The following is a 21,496-nucleotide window of genomic DNA, read 5'->3' as shown; positions in this document are numbered from 1 at the left end:
ATCCCAAGGCTGATCTCCTTCAGAATGGACTGGTTGGATCTCAGTGCAGTCCAAGGGACTCTCAAAAGTCTTCAACACCACAGCTCAAAAGCATCAATTCTTCGGTGCTCAGCCTTCTTCACAGTCCAACTCTCACATCCATACAGGACCACAGAAAAAACCATAGCCTTGACTAGACAGACCTTAGTCGGCAAAGTGATGTCTCTGCTTTTGAATATACTGTCTAGGTTGGTCATAACTTTTCTTCCAAGGAGTAAGCGTCTTTTAATTTCACGGCTGCAGTCACCATCTGCAGTGATTTTGGAGCCCCTCAAAATAAAGTCTGACACTTTCCACTGTTTCCCCATCTACTTCCCATGAAATTAACAGAATACTAAAGATTACAAGAAAGCTTAGGATGAGGGCATATCAAAAGGATGGAGGAGCCAATCTGAAACAACTTTCAATGGCCAAAAATAGAACAAAGTGAGGAAGATAATGAACACAGAAATACCTGCTTTTATAACACTTTGCTTTACTGTGCTTTGCAAATAACTTTTTAAAAATTGAATGTTAGTGGTAACCTGTATCCAGCAAGTCTATCAGCACCATTTTTCCAACAGCATCTGCTCACTTCATATCTTTGAGTAACATTTTGGTAACTGCAATATATCACATTTTTTGCATTACTTTATATTTGTTAGGCTGATATGTGATCACTGATCTTTGATGTCACAACTCACTGAAGGGTCAGATGACACTTGACTTATTCTTTTTTTCATCAATAAAGCATTTTAAAATTAAGGTATGTACATTGTTTTTTTAGAATGCTGCTGTTGTCAATCACTAAGCTGTGTCTGACTCCTTTTGCAACTACAGGGACTATAGCCCACCACGCTTCTCTGTTCATAATTTCCCAGGCAAGAATACTGAAGTGCGTTGCCATTTCCTTCTCCAAGATGTAACACTTCTTTATGCTTAAATAGACTATAGTATTATGTAAACATAACTTTCACATGCACTGTGAGACCAAAAAATTAGTGTGACTGGCTTTACTGAGATATTAACTCTTCACTGGGGTCGTCTGGAACCAAACTGGGACTATCTCTGAGATGTGCTTGTAACGATGAAATTGGATGATAACTCAAAAACCAAATATTCATGAACAAGTATCATCAGTTCAATTCAGTTGTCCACCTGTGTCTGACTCTTTGGGACGCCATGGACTGGCGCATGCCAGGCCTCCCTGTCCATCAGCAACTCCCGGAGTTTACTCAAACTCAAGTCCATTGAGTTGGTGATGCCATCCAACCATCTCATCCTCTGTTGTCCCCTTCTCTTCCAGCCTTCAATCTTTCTCAGCATCAGGGTCTTTTCAAATGAGTCAGTTCTGCACATCAGGTGGCCAAGTGTGGGAGTTTCAGTTTCAACATCAGTCCTTCCAATGAATATTCAGGACTGATTTCCTTTAGGATGGACTGGTTGGATCTCCTTGCAGTCCAAGGGACTCTCAAGAGTCTTCACCAACACTATAGTTCAAAAGCATCATCTCTGGCGCTCAGCTTTCTTTATAGTCCAACATCCATACATGACTACTGGAAAAAACCATGGCCTTGATGAGACAGACCTTACTTGGCAAAGTAACATCACATTTTAATATGCTGTCTCGGTTGGTCATAACTTTTCTTTCAAGGAGTATGCGTCTTTTAATTTCATGGCTGCAGTCACTATCAAGAGCAATTTTGGAGCCCAAGAAAATAAGGTATCTCATTGTTTCCCCATCTATTTGCCATGAAGTGATGGGACCGGATGCCATGATCTTAAGTTTTCTGAAAGCTGAGCTTTAAGCCAATTTTTTCACTCTCCTCTTTCATCAGTTTAGTTCAGTCGCTCAGTCGTGTCCGACTCTTTGCAACCCCATGAACCGCAGCACGCCAGGCTTCCCTGTCCATCACCAACTCCCGGAGTCTACCCAAACCCATGTCCACTGAGTCGGTGATGCCATCCGAACATCTCATTCTCTGTCGTCCCCTTCTCCTCCTGCCCTCAAACTTTCCCAGCATCAGGGTCTTTTCAAATGAGTCAGCTCTCTGCATCAGGTGGCCAAAGGACTGGAGTTTCAGTTTCAACATCAGTCCTTCCAATGAACACACAGGACTGATTTCCTTTAGGATGGACTGGTTGGATCTCCTTGCAGTCCAAGGAGTTCTCAAGAGTCTTCTCCAACACCACAGTTCAAAAGTATCAGTTCTTTGATGCTCAGCTTTCTTTATAGTCCAACTCTCACACCCATACATGACTACTGGAAAAACCAAAGCTTTGATTAGACGGACCTTTGTTAGCAAAGTAATGTCTCTGCTTTTGAATATGCTGTCTAGTTTGGTCATAACTTTCCTTCCAAGGAGTAAGCGACTTTTAATTTCATGGCTGCAAACAACATCTGCAGTGATTTTGGAGCCCCCCCCAAAATAAAGTTTGCCACTGTTTCCACTGTTTCTCCATGTATTTGCCATGAAGTGATGGGACCAAATGTCATGATCTCCGTTTTCTGAATGTTGAGCTTTAAGCCAACTTTTTCACTCTCCACTTTCACTTTCATCAAGAGGCTCTTTAGTTCTTCTTCACTTTCTGCCATAAGGGTGGTGTCATATGCATATCTGAGCTTATTGGTATTTCTCCCGGCAATCTTGATTCCAGCTTGTGTTTCATCCAGCCCAGTGTTTCTCATGATGTAGTCTGCATGTAAGTTAAATAAGCAGAGTGACAATATACAGCCTTGACGTACTCCTTTTCCTATTTGGAACCAGTCTGTTCAATGTCCAGTTCTAACTGTTGCTTCCTGACCTGCATACAGGTTTCTCAAGGGGCAGGTCAGGTGGCCTGGTATTTCCATCTCTTTGAGAATCTTCCACAGTTTGTGGTGACCCACACAGTTAAAGGCTTTGGGATAGTCAATACAGCACAAATAGATGTCTTTCTGGAACGCTCTTGCTTTTTTGATGATCCAGCGGATGTTGGCAATTTGATCTCTGGTTCCTCTGCCTTTTCTAAAACCAGCTTGAACATCTGGAAGTTCACGGTTCATGTACTGTTGAAGCCTGGATGGAGAATTTTGAGCATTACTTTACTAGCATGTGAGATGAGTGCAATTGTGCGGTAGTTACAGCATTCTTTGGCATTGCCTTTCTTTGGGATTGGAATGAAAACTGACCTTTTCCAGTCCTGTGGCCACTGCTGAGTTTTACGAATTTGCTGGCATATTGAGTGCAGCACTTTCACAGCATCACCTTTTAGGATTTGAAATAGCTTACCTGGAATTCCATCACCTCCACTTGCTTTGTTCACAGTGGTGGTTCCTGAGGCCCATTAGACTTCACATTCCAGGATCTCTGGCTTTAGGTGAGTGATCACACCATCGTGATTATCTGGGTCACGAAGATCTTTTTTGTACAGTTCTTCTGTTTATTCTTGCCACCTCTTCTTAATATCCTCTGCTTCTGTTAGGTCCATACGATTTCTGTCCTTTAATGAGCCCATCTTTGCATGAAATGTTCCCTTGGTATCTCTAATTTTCTTGAAGAGATCTCTAGTCTTTGCCATTCTATTATTTTCCTCTATTTCTTTGCAATGATTACTGAGGATGGCTTTCTTATCTCTCCTTGCTATTCTTTGGAACTCTGCATTCAAATGGATATATCTTTCCTTTTCTCCTTTGCTTTTTGCTTCTCTTCTTTTCACATATTTTGGAAGGCCTCCCTAGCCAGCCATTTTGCTTATTTGCATTTCTTTTTCTTGGGGATGGTCTTGCTCCCTGTCTCCTGTACAATGTCACAAACTTCCACCCATACCATAGTGGTGAAAATAAATGATGGAATAAACAAATCATTGGGAAAAAAGTATAAATCTTCATTACACAAGAGGCACAACTAAAAAATATACCAACAGTGAGGGGAATAGAAAATAGTCTTTAGCACATCACAGTAACATCACACAGAACATTACATTGTATCTTCAGGCAATATACAATGAGGAATGCTAAAAGTGAAAATAGTATTTTTTTTAAAGAAAAAACAGGACATTTGTGTAGACTCAAAGAATAGCCTCCAACATATTTACTAACTACTATGGTTAAGTCCACAAATTCTTTGATGCACTTCCCTCTAGGCTATGGAGCTTAATAAATTTTCCCCTTGAATACTGAATGGACTTAATCACTTGCTTCCAATAAATAAAACACGGAAAGGAAAAAAAGAAAAACTTTACAGTGGATATACCTAGCAAATACTATCTTAACTAACTCATTAATATTAACATCACCAATAATAAGACATACTGACATCATGTACTCCCTGATATGATGCAATTAAACACAGACAATTCATAACTTCAGTCTAATCATGAGAAAATATCAGGCAAACACAAAATGAGGGATATTCTACAAGATACCTCATCTTACTTTAAAGTGTCAAGGTAAGAAAAAGATCAGGGGAAAAAAAATGAAATTTCACAGACTTCAGGAGTAAAGGTCTATGACAAATAAATGTAATGTGGTACTGTGGACTGAATCCTGCAAGAGAAAAAGTATATTTGTGGGGAAGCCTGTAGTTTCATTAATAGACCTGTACCAATGTTAATTTCTTAACATTGTATTATGGTAGGCATTAGCAATAACGGAAGCTAGATGATGCTGAAGCTGAAACTCCAATACTCTGGCCACCTCATGCGAAGAGTTGACTCACTGAAAAGACCCTGATGCTGGGAGGGATTGAGGACAGAAGGAAAAGGGGACGACAGAGGATGAGATGGCTGGATGGCATCACCAACTCGATGGACATGATTTTGAGTGAACTCCGGGAGTTGGTGATGGACAGGGAGGCCTGGCATGCTGTGACTCATGGGGTCACAAAAGTCGGTCACGACAGAGCAACTGAACTGAGATGAAGGGTATTTGCGAACTCTCTTACTATTTTTGCAACTCCTCTGTAAATATAGAATTACTTCAAAATAAAAAGTTAAAATAAGCTCTTAAAAGCTAGTGGGGAAAAATTAGGTCACCTACCAAAAAATAAGAGTAACAGTAACTTATTATTAGTAAAACAGTTGCAAGAAGACAATAGAGCAGTGCCATTAATGCTTCAAGAAAATAGTTTTCAGCCTAAATTCTGTGTTAGCCAAACTATCAGTTAAGTTGAAAAGCAAAAGTAAAGGCATTTTCAAACACATTTACTTCCCTATGCCTTTTGGTAGGAAGCATTTCAGAATGTTTTCCAGAAACAAAGCGAATAAACTGAGAAAACTGAGGATGTAAGATCTTGAGAACTGGATCCAAACCAACAGAGGAGGGAAGAAAGGTTTCAGGATTATAGCTGTGCAGCAGTCCTAGAGAGAAATCAATCAGTGTTTGATCAGAAAGCTGGAGACCTCCAGGAATAAGGAGAAACTGGATGGAGTTGATACTTCTCTTGAAAAGTTAAAACAAGAGGAGGTGATAAAGTTAACCAATGCAAGGGGGAAGAAGGCAATGTGAATCTTCGGGGGGAAAAAATATACAGGAAACAACATGTAACCCACATAATCATAGTCCATTATATAACCACAATTATTTATTAATTTTCAGTGTTAAGAACTAAGCTATATAAAACAGGCTGCTGCTAAGTCACTTCAGTCGTGTCCGACCCTGTGCGACCCCATAGACAGCAGCCTACCAGGCTCCCCCGTCCCTGGGATTCTCCAGGCAAGAATGCTGGAGTGGGTTGCCATTTCCTTCTCCAATGCGTGAAAGTGAAAAGTGAAAGTGAAGTCGCTCAGTCATGTCGACCCTCAGCGACTCCATGGACTGCAGCCTTCCAGGATCCTCCATCCATGGGATTTTCCAGGCAAGAGTACTGGAGTGGGGTGCCATTGCCTTCTCCGATATAAAACAGGCAGTGGTTATTAAAGAAAATGTAAGCATTTTAACATCAAGAGAAAGACGAGAGAGTAAAAGTCTAGGTGAGAGAAGTTAAAAGGCGGAAGAGATGGAAGCTGAAGGACAAACATGGCGACACACTGTTACAGAGTGGTGTGCCGTGATACAACATGTGGCCTACACGCAATCAAAGAAAAGATTCAGAGTCGTTGCTGGTGTGAGGTGAGGTAAATTATTTTGGGGGGAGTGTTGAGTTCTGACAGTTTGTAACTTAGTGTCCCTTTTTTAAGACAGAAGTATATTGATGTACAATATTATATAAGTTATATAGTAGCATAATATAGTGATTCACTATTGTTAAGGTTATACTTCATTTATAGTTATTACAAAATATTGGTGATACTTCTTGTGTTGTACAGTATATTCCTGCAAGTTATTTTATACCTAATAGTTTGTACCTCTTAATCTCCCACCCCTAAACTGTATCTACCCCCTTCTCTTGCCCGATTCTTAACCACTAGTTTGTTCTCTATACCTGTGAGTCCGTTTCTTTTTTAAAAAAATATTCACTAGTTTGTTGTATATTTTACATTCCACTTATAAGTGATATCATACAGTATTGATCTTTATTTCACGTCACATGTTGATGGACAGTTAGGTTGCTTTCATTTCTAGGTAAGTGTAAATCATGCTGATATGAACACTGGGGTGCATGTATCTTTTCAATTCTTTTTCCCAGAGCATATACCCAGGAGTGGAAGTGCTGAATCCCATGGCAATTCTATTTCTGTTTTTTTGAAACCTCCATACTATTTTCCAGAGTGGCTGTACCAATTTACACTGCCACCAAGAGTATACAAAAGGGTTCCCTTTTCTCCACATCCTCACCAACATGTTTTCACTTGTGTTCTTTTAATGATAGCCACTGTCACAGTGAGGTGGTTTTGATTTGCATTTCCCTGATGATGAGCAACGTTGAGCAGGTTTTTATGTGCCTACTGGCCATCTGTGAGGTAAATTCTTAACTCTCACTGCACAAAGTCAGTAGTGTTTAATATTGGTATCAATAAATAACAGTATAAGCATATTTTATAGATACATTGAGCCATCACAGGATTAAGAAAAAAGAATGCAGAAACAGTTAAAACACATGATTTACTCCAGGGAGCAGAACAGGGTGGGGAGGAGAGACTTGGATTAACAGCTGAAGCTCTTCTACATGATTTCATTTTTTTTTTCAAGGTTTTTTTTGTGTTGATATAGCCAAATAACAATGTTCTGATAGTTTCAGGTGAACAGCAAAGGGACTCAGCCAAACATACACACGTATCCATTCTCCCCCAACGATCTGATTTTTAAAATATCATATGTATGAATCATTTGGAAAATTTTAAAATTTATTTTACAGAAAGCAAAAAGAAAAAAATCTTCACCACCTTACTTCATTTACAGTAAGGTGATGACTGAGTTTCTACTTAGTGCACTGGTTGGGTATTAAATACTGTTCTTGCCATGAAAAACCAAGGCTTTTACCTTAACACATTAAATACTTAATCAATACTAATTTATTTCAAAAGATATTGTTTCATAGTATTTTCAACAACTTTAATAAACAGAGTGAAAATTACTGATATTATGTCCTTAAAAATAATAAGTATCTGATGCTAAGTCAAACATTTTTCAAAATAACATGTTTAAATAAAAAATTTCATGAATGATGTATTCAAGATGTTTGAAATACTGAAAATAAACTTTAAGTACATTAAATTCTGAATTATTCAAGTTATTAGAAGATGATAATGATGGGGACCATTTAAAAAAAGAAATTATGCCTCCAAAGAAGTAGGAAAAAAAAAAAGAAAGAAATTATGCCTCCAGATCATTAAATCTTTTGAAGTAAATGTTTAAATAAATTCTTCAATAAATTAATCTTATGTAATCTGTATGAGTATGGATGTACAATAGAAAGGAACTTGAGAAAATCACTGTTTCTCAAAAATGATGAAATCACAATGTGAGAGGTTCCAAATTTTCTCAGCTTCCCTAATCTGTCTCATTGCTAAGCCAGAGTGGAAATACTGCATCCAGTAACTCTGGCAGAGTATTTTTCTATACAGACATCAATATTGCTATGGGTTTAATTTTTAATCACAATACATTTGTCAATATGAAAGGTGAGGTGGTATTAGAAACCCCAGTGCAATATACTACAGAAAGCTTTTAAAACTTTAATTAAAAGTCTTATTTTTAATATAATGCCAACTCAGGGATTGAGCCATTACACTAAGATTCATCTGTATTACTAACTTGTGTGCATATCAAACTAAGTATTTTTTATTTATCACTTCAAAGAGATCTAACAATCATTATTTCTTCTCTGAGATTATATTCTAATGGTATGGGGAGGGAGGTGGGAGGGGGGTTCAGGATTGGGAACACGTGTGCACCCATGGCGGATTCATGTTGATGTATGGCAAAACCAATACAATATTGTAAAGTAAAAGAAAAAAAAATATATATAAAATAGAGCCAACTTCCAGCTTACAATGCTTTTGTTAGAATCAAATGAGATGATTTTTTCGAAACACCTGATGTTCAGTAGCTGATCAATAAACGTCAGTTCCAGTTCCCCTTTCGTCCTTTATGTACCTTGATTCAAGTTAACCGTTAACATCTAACAAAAAAAACCAACCCAAATCATTGCTTTCATAAATAATTAAACAGAGTCCCCAAAATATAAACTATACATGTTCTAAATACAGCATATCACTGTTACATGCCCCAAAAAAGGGAAAACTGCCCAACATGATATCACGACTTAATACAAGCTTCTATTAAAACAGTACAGTATTGCTATAGGAAGAGACAAATAGATAAAACAGAGAATCCAGAAATTGAGCCATTCTTAAATGGAACATCAATATATGAGAGAAATTCCATTACAAATCAATGAAGAATGAACCGAACTATTCAAAAAATGGCTTTCCACATGGAATAAAAATAGAATTATATTTCCTTTTCAGGAAATCATCAAAAACACTCTGGGTTAATAAAAGATCAAACTTATGGAAAGAAAACCTTAAAGCCAGCAAGAAAAACATGTTTTTAAAAACTTTACGATCTTGGGATATAAGAAAATCTCATAAAAAAAGTAAAAGGGATATATTTACATATTGTTATATTTGACTAAATAAAAATGTAAAACTTCCATATGACAAAAGATGGCACCAAGATAATCACTAGCAGTATTTGAAAACCTTTTGCAAAATATAAATCAGTAAGAAAAAGGAAAACAATAAAAAAGAGCAGAAAACAAAAGATAAACAACCAATAAACATATGAAAAGATGCTTCATCTCACTATAATCAGGAAGAATGCAAATTTTAAAACTCGGAAACCATTTTAGACTAACAAAAAGTTTCAAAGCCTGAAGCTACTGAGTACTGGTGAACATACAGCACAGTGGAAACTCCTGATCAATCCCTAGAGTAACAGAGATGATGACAGCCACTTTGCAGGCTCCAGTGTTCATCTAGCAAAATCAAACATACACATTCTCTAAGATCCAGTAATTCTACTTCTTGTACATGTTCACTGTATGTTCAAAGCAGTAAAGTCCGTGACAGCAGAAAACAAACTAGAAGTCATCTAAAGAGTGTGGGGACTGGATTACACAGTGTAGTCAAGTTGTGATACAATGCTACACAGCAGTTCAAAGAAGCAGACATGTATTCAGACACACGCATGTATGTGTGTTTGATATGAACGTGGACAGATTACAAAACGTAAGTGAAATTATGATACAGTAATATATCATTTACATAAAGTTTTACAGAACACACAAAACAGTATTTCTCATATATATATATATCCTTGAACAAAATACGTAAGAGTAAATTCACGGCAGCTGTTGTCTTTGGGAGGTAGGAGGACAAAGATGATGTTAACTTTATATGACTTGTTTTGTTAAAAAATAACATGTTAATAGCTGTCAGTTTTGGAAAAGAGTTTAGGTATTTGTCATATGGTTCTTGATACTTCACTCAATTATCTGGATTATAAAAAAACTAATTAAGATCACCAATAAGATGGTAATTCAACTCTTTTAATTTAAACTGACAAAAAGTAATATATGTCAGTTCAACACACTAAGAAAAAAAAGGAATAAATGGAATAAAATTCCAAATGGAATAAATGGAATAAATTCCAAGTCCTTTAAATTATGCTGATAAACCTTATAAAAAATAGAAAAAAATATATCTCAGAAATAAGGTAAAAAGTTTTGATCTTAAAAATCTTTCATTTAATCACTAAAGTGAATAATCTCTAATTTTTGTATTTTCAATTTCATAGCTCACTATCACTAAAAGTTTCATCTAAGCATTGAGAAAAGAAGTAACAAGACCTAAAATAAACCAACTAACCTGTATGAGTTCTTCTATGTCTCTGAAGCTCATCACTCCTTGTAAATCTTTTGCCACAAAACATCCAGTTGCATATAAAAGGTCTTTCTCCAGTATGCCAGCGAAGATGTGCTCGTAGGTGAGATGTTTTGCCATAAACTTTTCCACATCCTTCAATATGACAGATATGCTGTTTCTTTTTTCCTGGTTCATTACTGCCTCTATCAAAAACAAAACAAAAAAAACATTAATTACACTTCCAAATGTCATGCTTATAATTAAGGAAAAATAAAAGGGAATTAAGGTAATTAAATGATGCTTTCTAAATGGGTTTTTAAAATCATGATGTCACAACTACTGTTAAAAATCAGAAAAATTTCAATTAATGAAAACAGCGCTGTGGAATAAACTCAAAAGTGCAATGAAAACACGTTAATTTTAGAAAATTCTATGTTCTGCCACAGAATTCCTTTTCATTTCCTAGCAGCTTCCTCCCCTGGGAAAAAATCTTTAAGCTTTTCAAAACATGTGAACATTCTTCTCTAAAACAGCAAAATATGGTAATCCTCATTTAAAAGTGTAGGTTCAGAGTTTCACTTCCAACAAAAACAGCGTGAAGACCTCTATGGACCTATTCCCCAGTGAAACTAGTGAAAATGATAACAAACAAAGCAAATACTATTCACAATGTCTGGAAAATGGCCCTATGAGTATACAACAAATAAAGAAACATTGATTCAAGAAAACCAAATAGAATTTGGTACGAAGAGTGAGAGTCTGTTGTATTTGAACCAATACTCACACTGTCTCTCCTTCCACCTCCCTGGATACAGAAACACTACAGACTGGTGCAATCAACAACACTGTTCCCTCTGCTCCCACCTTCCAGTTGGTGGGTTATCACCTCAACACAGGCAGGTCATCAGTATTTCTCTATCTACCTGCTGCTGAGGCTAAGTTTCAGGTGAGTGTGGCTGACAGATGAGGAACAACCTTCTTCCACCCAATTTCAATTCCTGAGACACAGCCTGGACCTAAACACTGAAGTTCAGATTACACTAGACCCAGCTCATATGTAGTTCATAAATCAGAGGTTCCAAGCCTGGCAAGATATAAAATCTAAGGCTACTACTGATCTCCTTGTTCCCAAGTGCTCATCTCCTGGGGCATGGAATGCATAGGGAGAAATGTGCCATTGTCCCACTATCGCAGTTCAACAACCAAGACACAGATTTTGGCCAGAAGGAGAGCATACCATAAAACATCAGGATCCAGATCTCTTCCTAAGAAACTGATTTCATTTGCAACTAAGCGTGGAAAGGTCTAAAGATGCTCTTAAAAACAGAATAGACAGGGAGGAAACTAATAGATATGTTGGTGAAGTAAGCTAAACTGCAGACCGTTATGCTGCCAGAAACAACTGAGGGATAGAGGTAGCTGGTAGGAGCCCTACAGGGTCAAAATAAATTTCAGATAGAGACCTAATGCTTGCCCTTTTCAACTCTGACTGATCAGTGTGTGTAGCAATATATGCTTCAGGGCATTATTAAAAACAAAAATCAGTGGAGCTGAACAGCTGGGTGTGGTCAGAGAAGGAGACACCCCAAAAGACCCATACCCAAACCGCTGTCATTCCAGGGTAACTAAGGAACAAGAAGATTCATATTTGGGGGGCAGGTTTCACAAGAATAATTCAGCTAGTCACTAAAGAAACAATCAAACAACAATAACAAGCCAGGGGCAGGAGGAGGACAGAGGGCAATACTAAAAGTTGCTACAATATATTATTTCAACACTAAGTTTCCAACAAAAATTATGAGACTCCAAAAGTCACAAAGAAGGAAAACATGACCTGTACCTGAGCAAAAAAGCAGGCAAGAAAAGTGCCTGTGAGAGACACCAAATTTAATAAGACTTCAAAGTGGCCATTATGATTATGTTCAAAGAAGTAAAGGATATTACGATTAAAGCAGAAAAGCAAGGTATAATGACAATTTCACATCAAACAGAGAATATCAATAAAGGGCTAGAAATTATTTTTTAAAGAACCAATGAGAAATTCTTGAGATAAAAGGTAAAACTGAAATGAAAAATTCACAAGAGGGACTCAAAAGAAGGAAGAAATAGTGAAACTGAAGGCAGTTCACAGGAATCATGTCATCAATTCGAAAAGCAGACAAGAGACAGAACAAAGAAAAAACAATGTCAGAGAAATGAGGGACGCCAACGTATCAATGAGAATACCAGGAGGAGAGAAGAGGGAAAAGGGGAACAGGTGATGAAGCAGAAAAAATATTCAAAGAAATAACAGCTGAAAACTTATGAAAAACATTAATCTATACTTATAGGAAGCTCAACAAACTGCAGGTAGGATAAAGGTAGAGATCTACAAATACTGTACAGTAAAAGCACTGAAACCTGAAGACAAGGGCAAAATCTTGAACAGCAAGAAAGATTAAATGCTGGCTTCTCGGCAGAAACAATGGAAGTCAGAAGGCAGTGAGAAAACAGTCAAAGTACAAAAAACAAACACACACATAAAACCAGAAAGTCTCAAATGAGAATTCTATATCAAGCAAAGTTATCTTTCAAAAATGAAGGTGAAATAAAGATATTCCCAGATAAACCAAAAACTAAGAGAATTTGTTGCCAACAGACTTGCTTTGCAAGAAATATTGAAAGAAATTCCTTAAGCTGAAAGCAAGTGAAACCAGAAAGTAATTCAAATATATATATAAAGAAACAAAAGTGCTCTAGCAAAGGAAATTATGTAATTATAAAGGATAGTTTAAGTGTGTATTTCTCACTTGATTTAAAAAGCAATTTTATAAAACAGCATGTATAAAATGTATTGTCAAGCCTATAGAGAAACACAACATAAGCAACATACATATGCAACATAGTTGCCAAGCACAGCACAGAGGAGGTGGGTGGGAGCAAAGCCACACTGAACTATAAGGAAATGACCTCAAATTCAAGGGAATAAATAGAGAACCAGAAATGATAGTTAACACAACAAAAGCAATATATACATGCTCATTTTTCTCCACTTCTTTAAGAGATAAATTTATAGAAAGCAATAATTATAACAATGTATTGTGGGGTATGTAACACTTGCAATATCTATGTATAATAAAAATACCACAAAGAGAAGCAGAGATCTACATAGGGGGAAAATTTCTATAACTCACTGGAATTAAGTTACTATCAATCTTAAACTGACTATGATAAATTAAGCTATACATGGTAAGGCCTACAGCAACCATTAACAAAATTTGTAAGTACAATGAAAAAAATCATTAATGAAATTAAAATGCTGTATTACAAATAAAGATGATATATTATTAATTCAAAAGAAAGCAGTAAAGGAGGGATAAAGGAAAACAAAATATAAAATGGCAGGCATAAATTTATTATATCAATAATAATATAAAATGTGAATGGATTATATATATATATTACATTTAAAACAATACAAGAACCATTATGCAATGTCTCTAGCTGACACACTTTACACTTAAAGATACAAAAATACAAAGAAATTGAAAGTAAAAAGGTGGAAAAGGTCTCATGCAAACAACCACCACAAGAAAGCTGGAGTGACTATACTAATATTAGACAAAATTAGCTTTAAAACAAAAGACGGTATTAGAAATAGAGAAATTTCTTAAGGATAAATGAGTCAATCCATTAGGAAGGTATAATAATTATAAACATACATTCACTTAAACAATAGAAACAAGAGAGGGCCAAAAGAGAAGTAAAAATGGACAGAAAATGAAAGGAGAAACAGATAATCCAATGCTAATAATTCCAAGTTTCAATTAACTTCAATATTTCCACAAAACAACTAGGAAGAAAATCAGTAAGGAAGTAAAAGACCTGAATAACACTATAAATGAATTAGATCTAACAGACATCCACAGAACACTTCATCCGACAGAAGCACTCTTCTCAAGTGCACATGGAATAAATACTCTTCATGGTAGATCATACACTACGATGTGAAACAAATTTCAATAAATTAACTGAAACAAGAAATCACTTATAGGAGTAAACTGGGAAATTCATAAATACCTGGAAATTAAACAACATACTCCTTAAGAATCAGTAAGTAGGTCAAGGAAAAAATCAAAAGACACTGAGATGAAGGAAAACAAAAACACAACATACCAAAACTTGGGCCATACACATAAACTGATGCTCAGAGGAAAACTTAAAGCTGTAAATACCTATATTTAAAAAGATCTTACCTCGAGCATGTCAGAATGGCTATCATCCAAAAGACAATAACAAATAACAAATGTGGAGAAAAGGGAGCCTTCATGCACTGTTGTTGGGAATGTAAATTTGTATAGCTGTGATGGAAAACAGTATGGATACTCCTCAAAAACTTAAAAATAGAATGACCCTAAGCCCTGGAATGCCACTCCTAGGTATTTAACCAAAGAGAATGAAACACTAATTAGAAAAGATACAAACACCCTATGTTAACTGTATCATTATTCACAACAGCCAAGATACAGAAGCCACCACAACGCCCATCAATAGATGAGTGGATAAAATCTACATATATATATATGAATATGTGTATACACACACAAATATAATATTACTCAGTCATCAAAAGGAAAGGAATCTTGCCATTTGTGACAATGCGGATGGATTCGGTGGTACCACGCTAAATGAAACAAGCCAGAAAAAGACAAATACTGAATGCTTTTACTTATATGAGGAACCAAAAAAGGTAAACAAATTAACAAACATTAACAAAATAGAAACATAGTTATAGATATAGAGAACAAAGGGGTGGCTGCCAGAGTGGGAGAGGGGAAAATGAGGCGAGGGAGACTGAGAAGCACAAGCTTCCAGTTAAAAAAGTAAATGGGTCAAGGGGATGGAATATTCAATGTGAGGAATATGGTCAATAGCTATGCAATAATTTTGTACAGTGATAGATCATAGAATTGTGATTATTGTGAAATGTACAGAAATTGTTCAGTCACTAAGCCTCATCTGGCTCTCTGCAACCCTATGGACTATGCACACCAGGCTTCCCTGTCCTTCACCATTACCAGAATTTACTCAAACTCATGTCCACTGAATTAGTGATGTCATCCAACCATCTCCTCCTCTGTTGCCCTCTTCTCTTCCTACCCTCAATTTTTCCCAGCACCAGGGTCTTTTCCAGTGAGTCAGCTCTTCACATCAGGTGGCCAAAGTATTGGTGCACCAGAATCAATCCTTTCAATGAATATTCAGGGTTGATTAACTTTAGGATTGAATGGTCTAATCTCCTTGCAGTCCAAGGCACAACCACAGTTAGAAAACATCAATTCTTCCGCACTCAGACTTCTTTATGGTCCAACTCTCATATCCAAACATGACTACAGGGAAAACCACAGCTTTGACTATACAGACCTTGATTCACTATACTGTAAAACAGGAACTAACATATAGTGTTGTAGGTCAGTTATACCTCAAAGGCAAACAAACTCACAGGAAAAAAGAGATCAAATCTGTGGTTACCAGAGGATGGGGAAATGGATCAAAGCAGTCAGAAGGTATAAACTTCCAGTTCCAAGATAACTAAGTACTAGGATGTAATACATGATAAATATAATTAACACTGCTACATGTTATATATGAAAATTAAGACAGAAAATCCTAAGAATCCTCATTGCAAGGAAATTTTTTTCCTATTTAATTTTACAGCTATACAAGATGATGTTCACTCAACTTATGATGATAACCTTTTCATGACATATTAAGCCATATTATTATGCTGTACACTTTGCATTTATACAGTGCTGTATGTCTATTATATCTCAGCAAAACTGGAAGGAGAAAAGATCATAAATAACCTAACTTTTCATCTTAAGACAATGAAAACAGCAAATTAAATCTAAAATAAAGCAAGCAGAAGAAAGAAAATAATAAAGAAAAGAGCAGAAACTAATGAATTAAAGAATACAAAATAGTAAGCAAAGAAAAAAATGAATGGAACCAAAAGCTAATTCTTTGAAAAGGTCAACTAAACTCACAGCTGTTAGGGGGACTAACAAAGAAAAAGAGAGAGAGAGAGAGAAGACTCAAATTACTAGAATCAGAAATGAAAAAGGGAACATCACTACCAACCTCACAGAAATAAAAACGATTATATGGGAATACCAAGAACAATTGTATGCCAATTACTTAAAAACTAGCAGATGAACAAATTCTTAGAAATATACAAAGTACCAAGCTGACTCAAGAACAAGATACAATTCAAAACAAGTAAACAGGATGAATTAGCAGTCAAAAAAGTATTCACAAGAAAAGCCCAGGATCAGTGAGCTTCACAGGTTCACAAACACTTTTAAAAATTAATACCAGTTCTTCACACTCTTTCAAAAAAAAATCAAACTGGAGAGAACACTTCCCAATGAATATTCTTCCCAATGAACATCCTTCCAATAAATATCTGGGGTTGACTTCATGTCAATCCCCAAGGAAATCAACTCTGAATATTCAATGGAAGGACTGATGCTGAAGCTGAAGCTCCAAAACTTTGGCCATCTGATGCAAAAAGCTGACTTTTGAAAAGACCCTGATGCTGGGAAAGACTGAAGGCAAAAGGAGAAGGCGGCAGCAGAGGACAATCTCTGTTGAGATACTATCACCAGTTCAATAGACATGAATCTGAGCAAACTCCAGGAGATAGTGAAGGACAGAGGAGTCTGGCATGCTGCAGTTCACAGGGTTGCAGAGTCAGACATGACTTAGTGACTGAACACCACCACAAACTCTTTCAAAAAATGTTCTGGACAAGAAAACTTCCCAACTCATTCCAAGAAGCCAATAATACCCTTGCCAAAACCAAAGAAATTATAAGAAAACCACAAACTGATATTACTCATGGACATGGATGTAAAAATCCCCAACAAAATAGTGAAAAACCAAATCCAGGAACATATAAACAGAATTACATAGCATGACCAAGTTGTATTTATCCTGTAAATGCAAAAGTACTTTAACATCTGACAATCAGTTAATGTAATATAATATACTGATATAATAAAAAAACAAAACTACATGATCATCTCAACAGATGAAGAAAAGCATCCGACACAATCAAACATGCTTTCATACTGGGTGAGCTGGAAGACTCATACGCCCAAATGTTAAAAGTTACCACAAAGCCAAAGTCATCAACACAGTGTGGTATTGGTATAGAGACAGACATATAGATCACTGAAATAGAACTGAGTCTAGAAATAAATCTGTATGTCTGTGATCAACTGATTTTTCACAAGGGTGCCAAAACTATTTAATGAATGAGGAAGGAATAGTTTTTTAACAAATGGTGTTAGATGAACCCTTACTTCAAATCATTTACAAAAATTAACCCCCAAATGGACAAAAGACCTAAATGTAACAACAAAAACTATAAAACTCTTATAGGAAAACATCAGATTTGAGATATCAGATATGGCAATGGATTCTTAGATATGACACCAAAAGCAGAAGCATCCAAAAACAAGACTTCACAATTAAACACTTTTCTGCTTCAAAGAATACTAAAAAAAGAAAGTGAAAAGACAACTCACAGACTGAAAAAAAAATTTATTTCAAATCATATCTCTGATAAGGAACCTGTATCAAGAATATATAAAGAACTACTCATACTATAATTCAATAATAAAAACAAATAATTAAAATGAACATGAGATCTTAATAGAGAATTCTCTGAAGAAGACACACAAATGGCCAATAGTACACACACAAAAGCATACTCTACACTATTTGTCATCATGGAAATGCAAATCAAAAACAAAAACTTGTGTAAGTATTTGCGTGCGTGCCTGCTTAGTTGCTAAGTTGTGTCTGATTCTTTGTGGCCCCATGGACTGTAGCCAGCCAGCATTCTCTGTCCAGGGGATTTTCCAGGCAAAAACACTGGAGTGGGATGCCATTCCATAACTCCAGGGGATCTTCCTGACCCAAGGATCACACCTGTGTCTCCTGTACTGCAGCCAGACTCTTTACAGCTGCTGAGCCACTGAGGAAGCCCATACATAACACATATAAGAATATTTATAGCAGCATAACAGCCAACAGATGGAGAAATTCCAGTCCACCAACTGATGAATGGGTAAGTAAAATCCTGTTTTATCTATAAAATGGAATATTCCGTTCAGTAAAAAGGATGAAATACTGACATATGCAATAGCACAGATAAACTTTGAAAACATACAAAGTGGATGAAATCAGTCACAAAACCCACAGATTATGTGCTTCCCTTTACATGAATGTCTAGAATAGGCAAAACTGTAGACAGAAATTAGTTCAGTGGTTGCCTCGAGCTGGGAGGGATGAGGGAGTGATGGCTAAAAAATACAGAATTTGTTGTCAGGGGAATAAAATTGTTCTAAAATTGTGGTGATGGATGTACAACTCTGTGAATACATTAAAAACCATTGAAATGTACAGCTTAAATGAGTGAATCATATGGTATGTAAGTTTTACATCAATATAGTTGTTTTAAAATTTTACAAAATAAATGAAAAAAGAAAACCATTAAGACAATGTAGAAGATACATGGTAAAGAACCACTGAAATCCCATTCCTAGAATAGTTCTATTCAGTTCCTTTCATAACAATATTATATCTCAACTCTTGGCTTATAAAGCTAGTGATGTTCCAACAGACAAAGCACTCAGCCAATGGCTTGGTTTTAACTAACATCCTACGTGCCTTCATTACATATAACTGTTCATTACATCTTAGTTATTATTATACTAGTCTCCACAGAGTTGGGTGGTGGCAACAGAGCATTTACCTTCCTTCTCCTTCCCTACAATTAGGACAGGAACAGGCAACTCTTCGAAGCCTCTTGCCAGGCTGCACTTCTTGATCAGAAGCCTGCTGGCCTTGCTGCAAATGCACTTGTGTGAGTTGGTCAGGACTAACAGCACCTATCGTTGCATTAGCAATTCCTCCAACTGCTACAGTTACAGGAGCTATGGTAGCTTGTTGGACTTTCACTCCATCTTGTCCTTGCTGCTGACCTAAAAATGAGAGGGGGAAAAAGAGTATTACAATGTTTTATATTCCTAAGAAAAGGATTAAAAAGATTTCCATATGGACACTTAAAAACTACAATATTTATTTTAACAGATAATCTGTGTAAAGTACAAAAGCAAAAGTGTTAATGATTTATACTATGTCAATCCCCCTAAAATTTAATATTCTAACCTTAGCAGCTCAGGCTGCCTCTATATCTGGTTGATGGGACCATACATAAGTCATTAAATCCTCTTGGGGCTTAATTTCTCCATCTACAAAATGAAGACTAATAATCCTCGCAATTTACCTACCTCACAGAATTGCTGTGAGGATCTATGAGACAGTATTTAAGATCCTTGGATGAAAGATGTTACATAAATAGAAAGTATTATTATTACCATTTTCACAGTCAGCAACATACCTCATTCACTCCATGAAATCACAAGAGTAAAAAGTAACTGAACAAAGGATTTAGTTTTATGGACATTTCTCATTCCTAAATACTTCAAGCAAACAACTCTTTATTGATGAGTCTTTTTATTAAGTAGTTATTAACTAAATGCAAAACCATGCATGATTATTAGATTCTGTCACTAAAACCACAGATTTTTCTCTGGTGCTCGAACAAATTGAGCTCATTCCCTTCTTAGGGCCTTTGCACACATTCTCCAGTCTGGGCCAAGATGCCTCTGCACCCAGATCTTTGCACAACTGACTCCTTAGTAACAGTCTGATCATAGTTTAAATCTCTCTTTAGAAAATGCCATTCCTGACCACAACATCTAAAATAGCTTCCCCTCAGTCTGTTTCTGTTTCATCATCAAGTTTCATCTTATTTAAATTATCATGTCTTTTATTATTTTTTCTGTCTTCACCTCACTCCTGGATGTTACAGGTCACGGGAACAGAAATCCTGCCTGTTATGTTCACTACTGTATCCTCAGATGTAGGACAGGGCCCAACACACAGCAGCCACTCAACTGTTGTTCAGTCCCCGAGTTGTGTCTGACTCTCTTTGCGACCCCATGGACTGCAGCATGCCAGGCCTCTCTGTCCCTGACCATCTCCCTGAGTTTGCCCAGGTTCCTGCCCATTCCATCAGTGATGCCATTCCAGCCATCTCATCCTCTGTCGTCCCCTTCTACTGCCCTCAATCTTTCCCAGCATCAGGGACTTTTCCAATAAGTCAGCTATTTGCATCAGATGAACAAAATACTGGTCAATTTAACATAAGCCACTCAATAACATAAGCTTAACGAAGAACATTTCAAAAGAAGAAAACATTTTAATGCCATTCTGATCATACCACTTCCATGCTCAATAAAACTCTCATTTATTCCCCAGTGACCATTCTGCCATTCAAAGGACTCTACCACAGGGACTTGGCTCCTGACTCACTAATTTCTTCCTAATGGCCAAATCCAAAGTGCATTGTCTCAATGCATATAAGTAAGAGTGCACTGCTGCACGTTACACCACTGACCACGCCATCCTGAAAACCTGGCTGTTGGAGCTAGGTCCCTACATCTTCAGAAGCTTGTCCTCTGTTAGCTCCCCCTAGCAGCACTTAAACCTAAGCTGACATCACATTCTTCACAGACTTACCTACACTCCTTTATTCCTCACTGCCCATTCTCTTCTTAAACTACTGAAATTAGGTGTCTGACCCATCGCTCTGCTAAAATGATGATGGAACGAACAATTTCTCTGACGGTAAACCCCAAATACTCTTCCCTTTGTTCTTATTTCACCACTGGAGCACCTGCAGCTGCTAACCCCACCCTCTTCTTGAAATGCTCTCCTCGTGCTTCTCTGATTCTACTCACCACTGGCATTCCTCCGACCTCTCTAACAATTCCCACATAATTCCAACTTCTCATTCTAACTTGCTCCTCTGGTTACTCACCCACTTTCATAATTTTTACTACTATCTATAAGCTGATGTCTCCCAAAACTGTACATTTATGCTCAAATACCTCTCATGAGTATCATAATCTTGTTATCTGCCAAGGAACATTTCGACCCAGATTTTTCACAGGCAATCTTTCTAGGAATGAGACAGGTTATCCACAAAAATGGTGGTCCAATCTACCATTTTCTCTTGCTTGATTATCACAACAGATTCCTAACTGCTCTTCTGATCACCACTGTTCTCTGT

At 36.7% G+C, this 21,496-nt stretch overlaps 1 protein-coding gene across 1 annotated transcript in view; it reads right to left on the bottom strand.

The window, feature by feature from the left end:
* The window catches only part of SP4 (Sp4 transcription factor), a 77,150-nt gene that overhangs the window by 15,219 nt on the left and 40,435 nt on the right, over positions 1 to 21,496 (bottom strand). Inside the window, exons 3-4 of the mRNA XM_068973201.1 lie at positions 19,112 to 19,340; positions 10,312 to 10,511 (exon numbers count right to left, since the gene is read on the bottom strand). Coding sequence (XP_068829302.1) covers positions 10,312 to 10,511; positions 19,112 to 19,340 — 429 coding nt within the window. The remainder of the gene's footprint in view (positions 1 to 10,311; positions 10,512 to 19,111; positions 19,341 to 21,496) is intronic.

Source organism: Capricornis sumatraensis, chromosome 5 (genome assembly GCF_032405125.1).
Source record: "Capricornis sumatraensis isolate serow.1 chromosome 5, serow.2, whole genome shotgun sequence".
Lineage (NCBI taxonomy): Eukaryota > Metazoa > Chordata > Mammalia > Artiodactyla > Bovidae > Capricornis > Capricornis sumatraensis.
The sequence above is the reverse complement of the archived record's forward strand: the minus strand, read 5'-3'. Positions and strand labels throughout refer to the sequence as shown.